Genomic DNA, 13,033 nt, shown 5'->3' with positions numbered 1-13,033 from the left:
GCTGAAGCAGGAGGATCACTTGAGGCCAGGAGTTCAGGACCAGCCTGGCCAACATGGCAAAACCCCAATTCTACTAAAAATACAAAAATTAGCCAGGCGTGGTGATGGGTGCCTGTAATCCCAGCTACTTGGGAGGCTGAGGCACAAGAATCACTTGAACCCGGGAGGCAGAGGTTGTAGTGAGCCGAGATTGCACACTGCACTCCAGCCTGGGCAACAAAGCGAGACTCCATCTCAAAAAACAGAAAAACAAAACTGCTCTTGATGTTCTTGAGTTGGTTAACTCATCTGCCATTACTCTGCTTGCAAGGAATTTACTTCGCCATACATCACACTGTATTAACAACATACATTCTAACTGTTTGGAAAGCTGAGCTGTGTTTCAACCTAGGGCTTCATTTTCTAAAATAAGCTGATTTTTTCTCACAGGCTAGACATTCAAAGTGATACTGAAGATCATCCACAACAGAAGCCACCAGCAACTTTTTAAGCTCATGACTTACCTCCATTTGTATATGGAGCTGGTTTCAAAGACCTTCTTTGTCCTGTAGTAACCGTCTTTCATAATTCTTGAGCTTTTCCTTTTTTTTTTTTTTTTTTTTTGATGGAGTCTCGCTCTGTTGCCTATGCTGGAGTGTAATGGCATGATCTCGACTCACTGCAACCTCCGCCTCCTGGGTTCAAGCGATTCTTCTGCCTCAGCCTCCCCATTAGCTGGGACTACAGGCACACACCACCATGCCCAGCTATTTTTTGTATTTTAGTAGAGACGGAGTTTCACCATGTTGGCCAGGCTGGTCTCGAACTCCTGACCTTGTGATCCGCCCACCTTGGCCTCCTAAAGTGCTGGGGTTACAGGCGTGAGCCACCATGCCCAGTCTCTAATTAATACATTCTTTACTCTGAGAGTTCCTTATTAGGTTCTATAACTCTCTGACTGACCAAGGAATTCTCCTTTATGATATCCCAGAGACATCATAATTTTGTTGGAGCTATCATGAGTTATTGTATTTTCGTTGGAGCTATCTTGAGTTATAGCAACTTTGCGACCTAATATTCTTTTTTTTTTTTTTCTTTTTGAGACAGAGTTTCGCTCTTGTTGCCCAGGCTGGAGTGCAGTGGCATGATCTCGGATCTCTGCAACCGCTGCCTCCCAGGTTCAAGCAATTCCCCTGCCTCAACCTCCCAAGTAGCTGGGATTACAGGTGCCCACCACCACGCCCAGCTAATTTTGTATTTTTAGTAGAGACTGGGTTTCTCCATGTTGGTCAGGCTGGTCTCAAACTCCCAACCTCAGGTGATCCGCCCGCCTTGGCCTCACCAAAGTGCTGGGATTGCAGGTGTGAGCCACCCCACCCGGCGGGACCTAATATTCTTACAGCTTCCACTTCTACTGCTTTTCAGTGAGCATTTTCCCTGGCTGAACTCGTGGGCTCTCTGTGATGGAACTGCTTTCTTCCATGGACCCCAAAGGCTATGATGCCTTCTGGATTGGACCCCAGAGGGAACTTCAACAGATGTAGGCTCCTCAGTGTCCATTCCATCTCCTGCTCCTCAGTTTGGGGATGAAGTAAGGGTGACTTTGGTTTTTAAACTTTTAAGAGTAGTCATTTTTTTTTTTTTCCCTTAACTACTGAAAATGCACTCTACTGAACAACCTCTAAGATTCTTATTCTCCCCATTTCAGGGGGCTTCACTCGGCAGGCTCTTTGAATCGGTATCGCCAGGTTAACTTCTCACAGTCCTCTTCCATTCTGAAGCCGACCCGCCCAGGCCCTCCAGACATCCCTTCCATTGCCTTTGGATTAAGTTTAGGATGGATCTTTCTTTTCCTCTTCCATCAAAAATAGAATCCAGATTTGGGGGATTTGACAGGCAATAGGGCCCATAGGCCATATTATACTCAACTAAGATATGATCAGATTTATAGATGCTCCATTATTTTATGAGCTATAAAATGTAACCAATTAAACCATTAACACAATGCTTTCTTTAGAATTTTATTATGTTCTTTACGTACTCATATATGTATACATTATTATATACTTATTGAAAGAGCTCAGACTTTTTTAGACATGTATCATGTACAATATGAGGAAAGCAAATTTGCTAAAACTCTCTTCTGAATCCCTTGTCAGTGTTTTTTTTTTTTTTTTAAGATGAAGTCTCACTCTATCGCCCAGGCTGGAGTGTAGTGGCGCGATCTCAGCTCACTGCAATCTCTGCCTCCCGGGTTCAAGTGATTCTCCTGCCTCAGCCTCCCAAAGTGCTGAGATTACAGGCGTGAGCCACTGCACCCGGCTCAGAGTCTTTAAGTGCCTGTTTTTCACACACCATTCATTGCCTGCTGTGCCATCACTAGAACTGAAAATGCAGCATTTCTTTTTCTTTTTCTCTCTCCCCTCCCTCCTTCCCTTCCTCCCTTCCTTCCTTCAGGATGATCTCGGCTCACTGCAACCTCCATCTCCCAGGTTCAAGTGATTCTCCTGCCTCAGCCACCCAAGTAGCTGGGATTACAGGCATGCACCACCACACCCAGGTAATTTTGTATTTTTAGTAGAGATGGGGTTTCACCATGTTGCCCAGGCTGGTCTTGAGCTTCTGGGCTTGAAACATCTGCCCACCTCAGCCTGCCAAAGTGCTGGGATTATAGGTGTAAGCCATTGCACCCTGGCTAGCATTTCTTAAGCCAGTACTACACCATGATCACCAGCATTTTCTTTCTGGGGACCCACTATGCAAGTGTTGATACTGGAGCTTGATCTTACCAGGAGATAAGATTAATGGAAGTTTTTGAGACAACAGACAGGACTCACATTCCTGTCTCAAATAGGCAGGCAATGACACTAAGTCATGACTGCTGTCTGGCCAACAGCAATTGTAAGACATCATTAATCCTAAAGTGAGATCGATTGTATGCTGTATCTCAATATCAGAGATGCTACAATGTGAAAATTGATGAATTGAGACAGTTCTTATGAGACTACCTTTTGGGTTATCCTAAAGGTGATACCCAATCTAGCCCATGAGCAATGGCTCCAGCTTCAGCCACTGACAGGCATCATTTTATCAGACCAGGTCAGTCTGGGCCAAGTGCATCCTGGACATTTGGAATTGGAACTAGTCTCTTGTGTTAAGAAAATGTCAACACTAGGCACTGTGGAATTGGCCTCTGCCACCATGGGGAGGTGTGCACCCAAAGCTGGACTGCAGGGAGAGGAGGGAGGCTGACACACAGAGGGGCCAAGAAAAGCTAGAGAGAAGGCAGGACCTCAGCCTCCCAAGGGCTTTCCAGTTCTGTGGCTGGTGCCTACCTGGAGCTGGACTGCCCTCTGGCTCCTGCATCTGAGACAACAGGAAGCCTTACAATAATTTCCCCTGTGTCTTTAAGCTGGCTAGTTGGCCCATGTCGCTGACAAATGTCACCACCTTCGCTGTGCTTGCTCAGGTCTCAACTGCATTTCAGATAGCAGCTTCTCCACCCATTTTGGGGCTGTGAAAGCCATGATGATCACAAAACAACTCACAAAGCAACTTCTAGAGCTACTGCTCAGATGAGGATCCTATAAGGCAGTGTTTGAGTGTCCTGTAAAGCTCAGGTCCAGCTACTGCCCAGTTACCTATGTTCTGTCCCCCTAAGCCTGGCCTCATCTGTAGGGGGCACTGAGGGAGGGGCAGCCTGTGACCTTAGAGACCTCCAAGTGAGGTGACTTGCCCCATTCTTGGATTAAGCCCACAGCTGTCAGCCTCAGCCCTTTGCCACTAACCAGTTGAGCTAAGCAGCCCACCCATCTCCTGCTGGGCCCAGCTATTCTGGCCTTTTGGGGCTCTCAAAGCTTGGAAGCTTCCTTCTGCCCTCTCCATGGATGGCACTTTTAGGGCTCAGGAAGTCAAGTCCAGCAGCTAAGGCAGTCTCCCAAGGGCCAGTGTTGCACACTCAGGCCTTTGAACCTAGGGCAGTTTCTCCAGCAGGTCATGCCTATGCCACGGGTCACTGACATCAGGAAGGCAGCCAGCTCCCCAGGGCATGAACGATGGAGCACATATTAGCTTCCTATGGTTGCTGTAACAAATTATCACAAATGAAGTGGCTTAAAACAATACAACCATATTATCTCACAGTTCTGGAGAACAGAGACCCAAAATGGGTCTGTAGACCTGCATTCTATCTGGAGGCTCTCAAGAATCTGTTTCCCTGGCTTTTCTAGCTTCTAGAGGCTGTCCACATTCATTGGCTTGTGGCCTCACATCACTCCAACCCCTGCTTCTGTTGTCACATTTCCTCTGATGCTGACACGCCTGCTCCCTGAGCACCCACCCAGATAATCCAGAACAATCTCCCCACCTCAAGATTCTTAATCACATCTGCAAAGTCTTATTTGTCATATAAATTAACAATCATGGGTTCCAGGGACTAGGACATGGACATCTTGGGGGATCATTACTCAGCCTACTACAGAGCACAGAGACTGAAGGACGGCTTCCCTTAATGGTATTTTTCTGTAATCAGGCCTTTTTCTTTAAGAATATTTTAAACAGCATAACAAAGTACAGCTGACTTTTTCCCCCCTTTTACAGACAGGGTCTTGTTATGTTGTTCAGGCTGGACTCAAAACTCCTGGGCTCAAGTGATCCTCACCTCAGCCTCCCAAGTAGCTAGTACTACGGACATACACCACCATGCCCTGCTACAGCAGTTTTTTTATACAACTCTAGGGACAATACCCATTGCCACTTATTACATGCCTACTGTGTGCCAGAGACAGAAGGAAAGCAACATTATTGGCCCCATTTAAGGAGGTCACTTGCCCAAGGTAATCCAACTGGCCGGTGGCAGGCAGACTTGAGCTCACATCTGCCTCCATTGACAGGCACTGATGTTGAGGTTGTATTTCTTCCCTTGGTGCCCATAATGCAGACCCTTGTCTAAAGTCTTGTTTTTGTCGGAGAACTTTGGAGCCTTAAATTCAGAGGCGCTTCACACAGCTCATGCCACCTGCAGAAGTATCAGAGAGCCTGGCATAGGCCAAGGAACTGGCAGAGGCTTCAGCCTCTCCTCACCACATCAGGAAATTGAATCTGTTCTCTCTTCTAGTAACTTACGTCACCAAATGACTACACTTGTTGGGCACTAACCCCACGTCCAAGGGACAAACTATGAGCTGGTCCAGTGATGGAAGAGGTGGGTAGAAGCTAGGTCACACTCCTGCCACAGATTTGGTACCAGAACGGTCATTAGGGTTTTGTTAAGGAATGGACAGGCCAGAGAGAGGAGAGATGGGCCTTCATGAGGCTATCAACAAAGTCCCTACAAAAAAGTCAGAGGTAGATAAAAATGTAAGAGCTATACATCCACATAGGCAGGAAAGAGATGTAATGAGTTCATCCCACTGACGCATGAACAATTAATTGCTACCTGTCAGTTGTCAATGGGGAGAATTTCATCCACCCGATCATTTAAAGCAAGCTGGAACAGGGTACAATGAGAATTGGCCAAGGATGAAATTCAAAGGATGCCCGAGGGCAAGTGATGTAACGGGTTGCAAAACAAAGGTCAGATAAAAGGCATGGGCTAAGGGACCCTGGTGCCAGAGCAGACGGCGTCCTATAAAGACTGTCTTTTACTCTGGAGAAACTAGAGCAGTACACACAGTATTCGGCATTCAGGGATGGGGCCTGAGATTCTGTATTTCCAATGAGCTCCCAGGTGATGCCGAACAGCTGCCATCTGTGGGTCATCTTGAATAGTAAGGGATGAGATGACTCTTAAGAGACAACTCAAGCTGTTCCCTGCAGCAAAAATAAAACGAGTGGGGGGAATGCAGATGTCACAGAGCTGTTTGATGCCGTGGAAAAATGAAGGTGGGGCTTATCATCAAGAAGTCCTTTACGCATCCATGACTTTCTGTCCAACTCATAGGAGACTGGATAAATTACCTTTTCCTTTTTAAAATGAAGAAACTGAAGTGTAAGACGATTGAACACAGCAGGGTCAAAAACATTAGGGGTAGATACAGGTGCCCCACGCCATCCTTGACCCCACACACACTTCCAGAAAACATCAAGCAAGGAGCAGGCAAAGAGCTGTCATAGGAGTGTGGTTGTTTTAATACCGTTCTTGCCAAGCAATATCAAAGTTGTCCATATTCTCCAAGTTTGTCCTATTTTTTATAGACAATATTAAAATTTTTTAAGTGTGTGCTGATAAAGAGACTAGTCACACCTCTGGGGATTTAAAAATGAGAAGCCACATAAATTCTCTTCCTTAAAAAACAGCCATTTCAAAAGATTTTCTTTAATATCATAAAATATTTTCATGGACAAGTGAGCTAGCAAACACACATGCACCAATGTGCCTTTTGACAAGAGTACCCCCTACCCCGACTCCCACACCAAAGTGGACATGAGATTGGAGAAATGAATACAGCAGATGGAACAGATAGAAGAAAAAAAAATCAGTAAAAAGGATGGAAGATAACTTTGTGCTTGGTTATTTTCCTATGTCACAACAAAACAAGACATTTCGGTGCAAATAGTTAATCTTTCCTCTTTTTTTCCATTTGGTGGAGAAAAAAATACTTTTTCTATAATAAAATATGTAGTTTTTTGGTTTTTAACGTAACTTTTTTTTTTCTTTTTTGCAGAAAATAATTTTGTAAACTGTCACTTCGCGGGCAGGGAGGCTCGATGCCACGTGGGCCCCAGCTCGCCCCGGTGGAGGCTGGGAGCTGAAACCGAACCTAGGCAGGAGATGGGCGACGGCGGAGGTGCAAGGCAGGGCACGGCGCACGGGACGAGGGCGGCCGAGCAGGGTGGATTAGAGGTCACTCTCGCCGTACAGTGCCGTGGAGAAGGACATGTAGTCCAGAGCACCTGGCACGGAGTCGGGGCCGGTGTAGGGGGCCATCCGCGCGATGCAGTACTCGGCCTGGTCAGGCGGCAGCTCGCGGCGCAGCTCGTCCACGGTAATGTAGTTCTGCGGGGAGAGAGTGGTCAGGGCGGCCGCAAAGTCCAGCAGCCGTAAAGCGGGGTGGCCCAACACAGCCGCAAAGCCCGGCCGCGTGAAGGCAGCGCGTGCCGTTTGCATTATGCCTCCCTCCTGGAACTAGAGGATGTATGGACATAAATATCCACACATGTACATACCGCATACACATGTATTTTTAAAACTGTCTCAGGTTTTCCACTTCAGTACCTACTTTTTAAGCCACTTTCCAATCTAATTCCATGTGCCAATTACACCTATAACCATCTTCTGAATCACACTAGTCTGCAATAATTGCGTGCTGGAGCAGTATCCGCAGATACTCTGGTGGAGCGTATAGGTTCCGGGGGGGACCCCACACGCACTCAGCTGAGCTCTCTGGAGGCTTTGGACAGAGTGTCTAATTTTAATGAGCCCTCCAGCAGATTAAGAACACCATCCACGTTTGGGCATCATTGCTTCCCAAATATGGTCAGGCTATCTTAAGCTCCTTTGCAGAAAGGTGGGCCTTGCCCCATCCAAGCAGCTCCAGCCTGGGTATCTGCCTTCTCCCAGGTTTTGCCCATGCTAGGTCTATTTGAAAGCTATGTCTTTTAGGAGCTTCAAGATCCAGGAGAGCTCATTTGGGGGCTCTGACCCACAAGGTAGTCCCCCTGCACCATGCCCTACCTCTGCCAGAGCGCCCTGGGAACCAGTTTGAGGGAGGGTGGAGCTGCCACTGTCAATCCCAAAGTTGGGAGACGAGGCCCCTATCTCGGCCCCAGTTTTCCTGTTCTACAAAATTAGCAACTAAAACTAAATGGTTTGAGGATCCTTCCAGCTCCAAGGTGCTATGATGCAAATAAGGTTGTTCTTGTACTTAAATCAGACCTTTAGGGACTTCTTTGTAGGTTCAGCCTTTATTCCCTTGTAGACAGACATTTCAGAAATTATACTCCCTCCCTACTGGCTTTTGCTTTTGGTAACTGAATCTTTTCCGTTTAAGATGGAGTCTCACTCTGTCACCCAAACTGGAGTGCAGTGGTACGATCTCAGCTCACCGCAACCTCCACCTCCCAGGTTCAAGCGATTCTCAGGTCTCAGCCTCCCGAGTAGTTGGAATGACAGGTGCATGCCACCACACTCAGCTAATTTTTTGTATTTTTAGTAGAGATGGGGTTTTGCCATGTTGGCCAGGCTGGTCTTGAACTCCTGACCTCAGGTGATCCACCCATCTCGGCCTCCCAAAGGGCTGGAATTACAGGCATGAGCCATCATGCCTGGCCTGAATCTTTTCAGTTTTGAAGGAAGGATGGCATAAGGATTTACTGTGACTTTACAGAACAGAACACAGACCCTAGGCCCACATCCCACCCCCACCATTTCTTCTGGCTGCTCTGTGAGTCTTTTCTATAATATTTGAGGGATCTGTGGCTTCTATAGATCCCCTCAGGTCCCTGGGCTGGAGATGGCTGTGGTTCTGGGTGACATCCAGGTCTACCAATGACCATCTGAGAACAGTGGAGACTGGGACTGAGCCTCTGGCATCCATGGAGACAATCCCCTGCATCCCTCCACTGCCAGGTGGACTGTTGCAGGGTACTTAGGAGACTGGGAAACCCAGAGTGGATCACTGCTCAAGGTAGAAAACACGAGAGACGTGCTTCCTTCTTGTGTCCTACAGTCCCTCTTCCTGCTCCCACTATAGTCCGTGCCAATGCACAGGATGATACCAAGGGTGAAGTCCCAGGGGTTGTCAGATGGACTCCAAGAGTCCAATCACACATCCACACCACTCTACTCCCCTCTGCCACCCGTCATTTCATCCCAGCTATGGAGTCCCTCACTGGCAAGCAGTGATCCTGGGAGGGTCACTTATACTAATCCTGTGTCCTGACACCTTAGCTGAGCCCAAGGCATTACAGAAATGGGTAGAAGTGGCAAACAAGGAGAGGCCAAAGGACCCTGGAAGAAGGGGCGGTTCCAGCTCTCACCCCTCTAGATCACAGTCCAGCCAGTGCCTGCCACCCCAGCACAATGCCCATGCCATAGAACACCCACCTTGTCCCCAGCCAGGATCTTGAAGGAAGCCATGACTTGGTCTGCTGTATCTGTATCGGCTGTCTCGCGGGACATGAAGTCAATGAAGGCCTGGAATGTCACTACCCCCAGGCGGTTGGGGTCCACAATGCTCATGATGCGGGCAAATTCTGCTTCTCCCTGGAGGAAACAGCCAACCCCAGGCCTGTCAGCCCATGGCCTGCTGAGAATATCTCATAGGGACTGAAGACCCTGGGGGCTCAGATCAGCCTGTGGCTGGAAGAGGAGGGCACATCCCCCTGACCTAACCTGGGTTGTCCTAAGGGTATGATGGGGACACAACACCCAAGAGGAGAGACCCAGCTCAGGGTTTCCCATGCCCTGCAGATGCCTGGGTTCCTCTTACAGCAAATAATCATACTGATAATAACTACAGTGATCACAACGATTAACAATGGCTGACACCTATGCAGCATATCTTATATGCCAAGTATTAACCTAAAAGCTTTATTTCAATTCATTTAATCCTCACTACAACCATAAAGGTAGGTATTTTATTATCTTCATTGTACAGATGAGAAATCTGAAGCCCAGACAGGCTAAGTGACTTGCCCAGGGCCACACAGCCAGGAAGCAGCAGAACTGGGATTTGAACTCAGGCAGTCTGGTTCTAGAATCTGTTCTCTCCCCACCACACTGTATTTTCTATGTGCCAGATACATGCACAGACTTAAATTCCTTCATTTAACTCTTGCAACAGTCCTGTAGGGTTCCCCCACTTCACCTGAGGCTACACGCTAATGATGGCAGGGCTGGGATTTACTCCCAGGTTCACTGCTCCTAGCCCCATGCCCATGCCCTGCACTGGGCAGCTTGTGAGCTCTTCACTTGGCACCATGGCCCAGGAGTCACCTGACTGCCCTGCTCAGAATGTCTGTGTGAGGGGGGACAGAATAGGAAGGTTGGGGAGTGGGGAACGGCCTGGGACAATCCAGAGGGGCAGCAGGCCCGACTGGAGCCACCGCCAGGACGGAGGTGGAAGGTCTCAATTTCCATGCTCCATGTGAGGTGACGCAGGCCAACCCCCAACCTGGGATGTCCCACACCACCAGTCCTTCCTGCCAGTCTCAGGGTCAGCCCAGCTGTCCACAGTGGGAGTGAGGAAGTACCAGAAGATGAAGTAGCACAGAGACTGAGACGAGGAGGCCAGGGCTCCTGGATACACACAGGCCGGTGGCCGGGCCGGCTTTCAGGGAGCCATCTTCCCCAAGGACCTGGGCCTTGTGGCTCCTCCAGGGAGGGCAATCCCTAGCCTGAGGGCCTCCAGCCTGCCACTCCTGGGACTTGGCCGCTCCCGCCAGCTGGCTGCCTCCTCACCAGGGCAGACAGAGGGTGGGGTTTACGTTACCATGTTGTAACCCATGGAGATCAGGCAGGCGCGGAAATCATCCGTGTCCATCATGCCTGTCTTCTTCTGTGGGGGGCAGTGGTACCAAGACACAAGAAGGGTCGGGAAGGCAGGAAGAGGAAGGGCCGGCCCGGGGCCAGGAAGACAGAAACAGATGGCCAGAGCGGGGATGAGGTTTATGGTTTGGGGGATCAGGATGGGGAAAGGAACATAGGAGGAGAAGATGCGAACACACATGGGTGGCAATGTCCAAAGACAGGAGGAAGACAGAGCAGGGAGATGCAAAAATCCACCCATGGGATGAAGAGCGGTGAGGATGGAAGACAGTGGGCACCCAGCAGGTTGCCACGAAAGACAGCAGAGGGCAGAGGGTGGACCAGTGACAGGGCAGACAGAGACAGCAGGAGAGGACGAGCCCCATGGCCCATAGGAGGGGGACAGGAGATCCAGACAGAGAGAAGAGAAAAAGGAAAAACGCATTATTTCTCGCCCCAGACGCCACCCCTGAGCGTGCTCCATGCAGGAGGCGAGTACCTGGGGGTCGTTGCCAATATCATAACCCAAGCTGATGAGGCAGGCTTTGAACTCCTCGGGACCCAGTGTGCCGGAGTGATCCTGGGGCCGCGGTGCGCCAGGCAGCGAGCCATGCGGTGTCAGGGAGGTGGAGCCGTGAGGGGGGCATGCCCCAGGGGAGGGTGGCGTGTGTGGGGAGACACAGGGACAGGCATGCGGAGGGAGGGTGGGGGCGGGGGAGGAGGGGAAATAAAAGTGCACACGGTTAGACACACCAACGAGGCTCCAGGGGGTGCCCTCCCCCCAGCACACACAGCCCTGCTCCAGGAAGCAGGACCAGAGTGGGGTGTGATGAGCCACAAGGGTGAGAAGCTCTCCCAGAAGTGACCCAGCCCCCCAGTTTCCCCAGGGACTTCCCCCCAGGTGCCTAGAGAGCCATGAAGCAGGCAGGGGTGGTGGGCAGCACCCAAGAACATGCTCCCACGCCTTGGGACCGCCCGCAAGCCCCAGGGCACTGGGAAGGGGCAGCCCACTAAAACCCGGCCTGACCCAGAGCTGGGATGGGAACCCAGGACCAAGGCCTCTGACATCCCCAGCAGAGTCCCAGAGGCCGCTGGAGGTCGGGGTAGGGGTAGGAGCCAGCAAGGGCAGGAGGAGTCTCTCTTCTGCTCCTTTGTCTCCACAGCCAGGGAGCAGCAAGCCTTCACTGTGGGTGACTCTTCATGGTAGGAGAGCAAGGGTCAGGGGTCAAAGGTCCTCTTTCTACCCACAGTATGAACACTCTCTCCCAGAAAGCAGGGAAGCTTATGAGGCACCAACGCAGGTTTTCCAAGGTTGGTTTTGTGGGGTGCATCGAGTCAGGGCAGGCTGATGGCAGTTTCCCCTTTCTCTCCCTCTTCACTTGCATGGCAGCCCACATCCCGGGGAAGTGCCCTCCAGGGCCCTGGGGCAGGGGTTGGGGGCTGCACTAAGAAAACACAGGGTGGGGCTCTCACCCGGTCAAAGTGGTTGAAGGAGGCCCGGAACTCATTCATCTGCTCCTGGCTAATGCCCTTGGCATCCCGGGTCAGGATCTGGTTCTCCACCTCGTTGATGGTCCTGGCGATGGTGGTGAGCAGCTGCTCCCAGCCCACACGGATGTGCTGCAGGCAGGCAAGAGGCCTGTCAGCAAAGGGGTCCCAGGCCTGGGATCCTGGCGGCCCCTATCCACCCTACTCCCCAACTATCAAAATGGCTAAAGCCATCAAACTTGGCCTTCCGTGTGGCTGAGTGTCACCAGAGGGAGGGGAACCAGGACAACGACAACCTACTAGGGCAGGGACCCTAGATGATCAAGGGGGCAGGGTGGCAGCCTCTGCCTGGGAGAGCAAAGAGACTGGGACTTGCCAATGGGGGTCAGGTCAGGAAGGAGGGCAGATTTGGGGGTAGGAAAGATTGAGACAAAAAAATGTGTGATTCCCTGAACCTCCAACCCCACAACCCCAGCCCACACACACTTTCACAGTTAAAACAACTAGCCATCTTACAAGCAGGTGCCTGAGCCAGTGTTTGGAGCCCGCCAGCACCCGGAACCACCAGAAGTGCTTATTCTGAACTCCACCCCCGAACTAGTGAAGCAAATTCTAGAGACGGGGCCTAGAAATATGTATTCTCAACACGTTCCTCGGGAAAGCAGAAGGTACTAAAAGTTGAAGATGTGAGGCTTCAGAGGTGAAGTGAATTTATCCTCCAACTATGACCTGTTTCCTTGGAGACTTCCCCACCCAGGAGGAAGGACAGAGGGGACATGTGCTCCCCGAGAGGAACAAGGCCAGCCCCACCCACCTCCATGGTGTAGTTGGTGTGCTTGTTGTCGAAGATGAGCGCCTCCTGGATGAGCTGGTGGTCGCCCTCCAGCTGATCAATCTTTGGCTTGTAGTTGACAATGCTCTTCTCATACTGCCGCAGGTGGCTGAGCTGGTCCTCCAGGGTCCCGTGCATCTCAATGGAGATCCTCCCAATCTCCTGCTCACCGGCAAAGAGGCACCTTGTCAGACCACCTCACTCTGCTCCCATAGGGTGGGGACTGGGGCCTCCAAAATCATTTGTTAAGCCTTCAAATGATTCTC

The 13,033-nt window shown here is 50.4% G+C and overlaps 1 protein-coding gene across 4 annotated transcripts in view; it reads right to left on the bottom strand.

Moving 5' to 3' along the window:
* Positions 1-6,087: 6,087 nt before the first annotated feature.
* The window catches only part of ACTN1 (actinin alpha 1), a 105,555-nt gene continuing 98,609 nt past the window's right edge, over positions 6,088-13,033 (bottom strand). Inside the window, exons 17-22 of one of the 4 annotated variants that reach the window (XM_003901964.4) lie at positions 12,750-12,929; positions 11,921-12,067; positions 10,947-11,027; positions 10,413-10,478; positions 9,026-9,184; positions 6,088-6,976 (exon numbers count right to left, since the gene is read on the bottom strand). In XM_003901964.4, the coding sequence (XP_003902013.1) occupies positions 6,818-6,976; positions 9,026-9,184; positions 10,413-10,478; positions 10,947-11,027; positions 11,921-12,067; positions 12,750-12,929 (792 nt within the window). In that variant the 3' untranslated portion in view covers positions 6,088-6,817. The remainder of the gene's footprint in view (positions 6,977-9,025; positions 9,185-10,412; positions 10,479-10,946; positions 11,028-11,920; positions 12,068-12,749; positions 12,930-13,033) is intronic. The other 3 variants (XM_021941319.2, XM_003901962.4, XM_003901963.4) reach the window with 3 other exon arrangements.

Source organism: Papio anubis, chromosome 7, assembly GCF_008728515.1.
Source record: "Papio anubis isolate 15944 chromosome 7, Panubis1.0, whole genome shotgun sequence".
Taxonomy (NCBI): domain Eukaryota; kingdom Metazoa; phylum Chordata; class Mammalia; order Primates; family Cercopithecidae; genus Papio; species Papio anubis.
The sequence above is the reverse complement of the archived record's forward strand: the minus strand, read 5'-3'. Positions and strand labels throughout refer to the sequence as shown.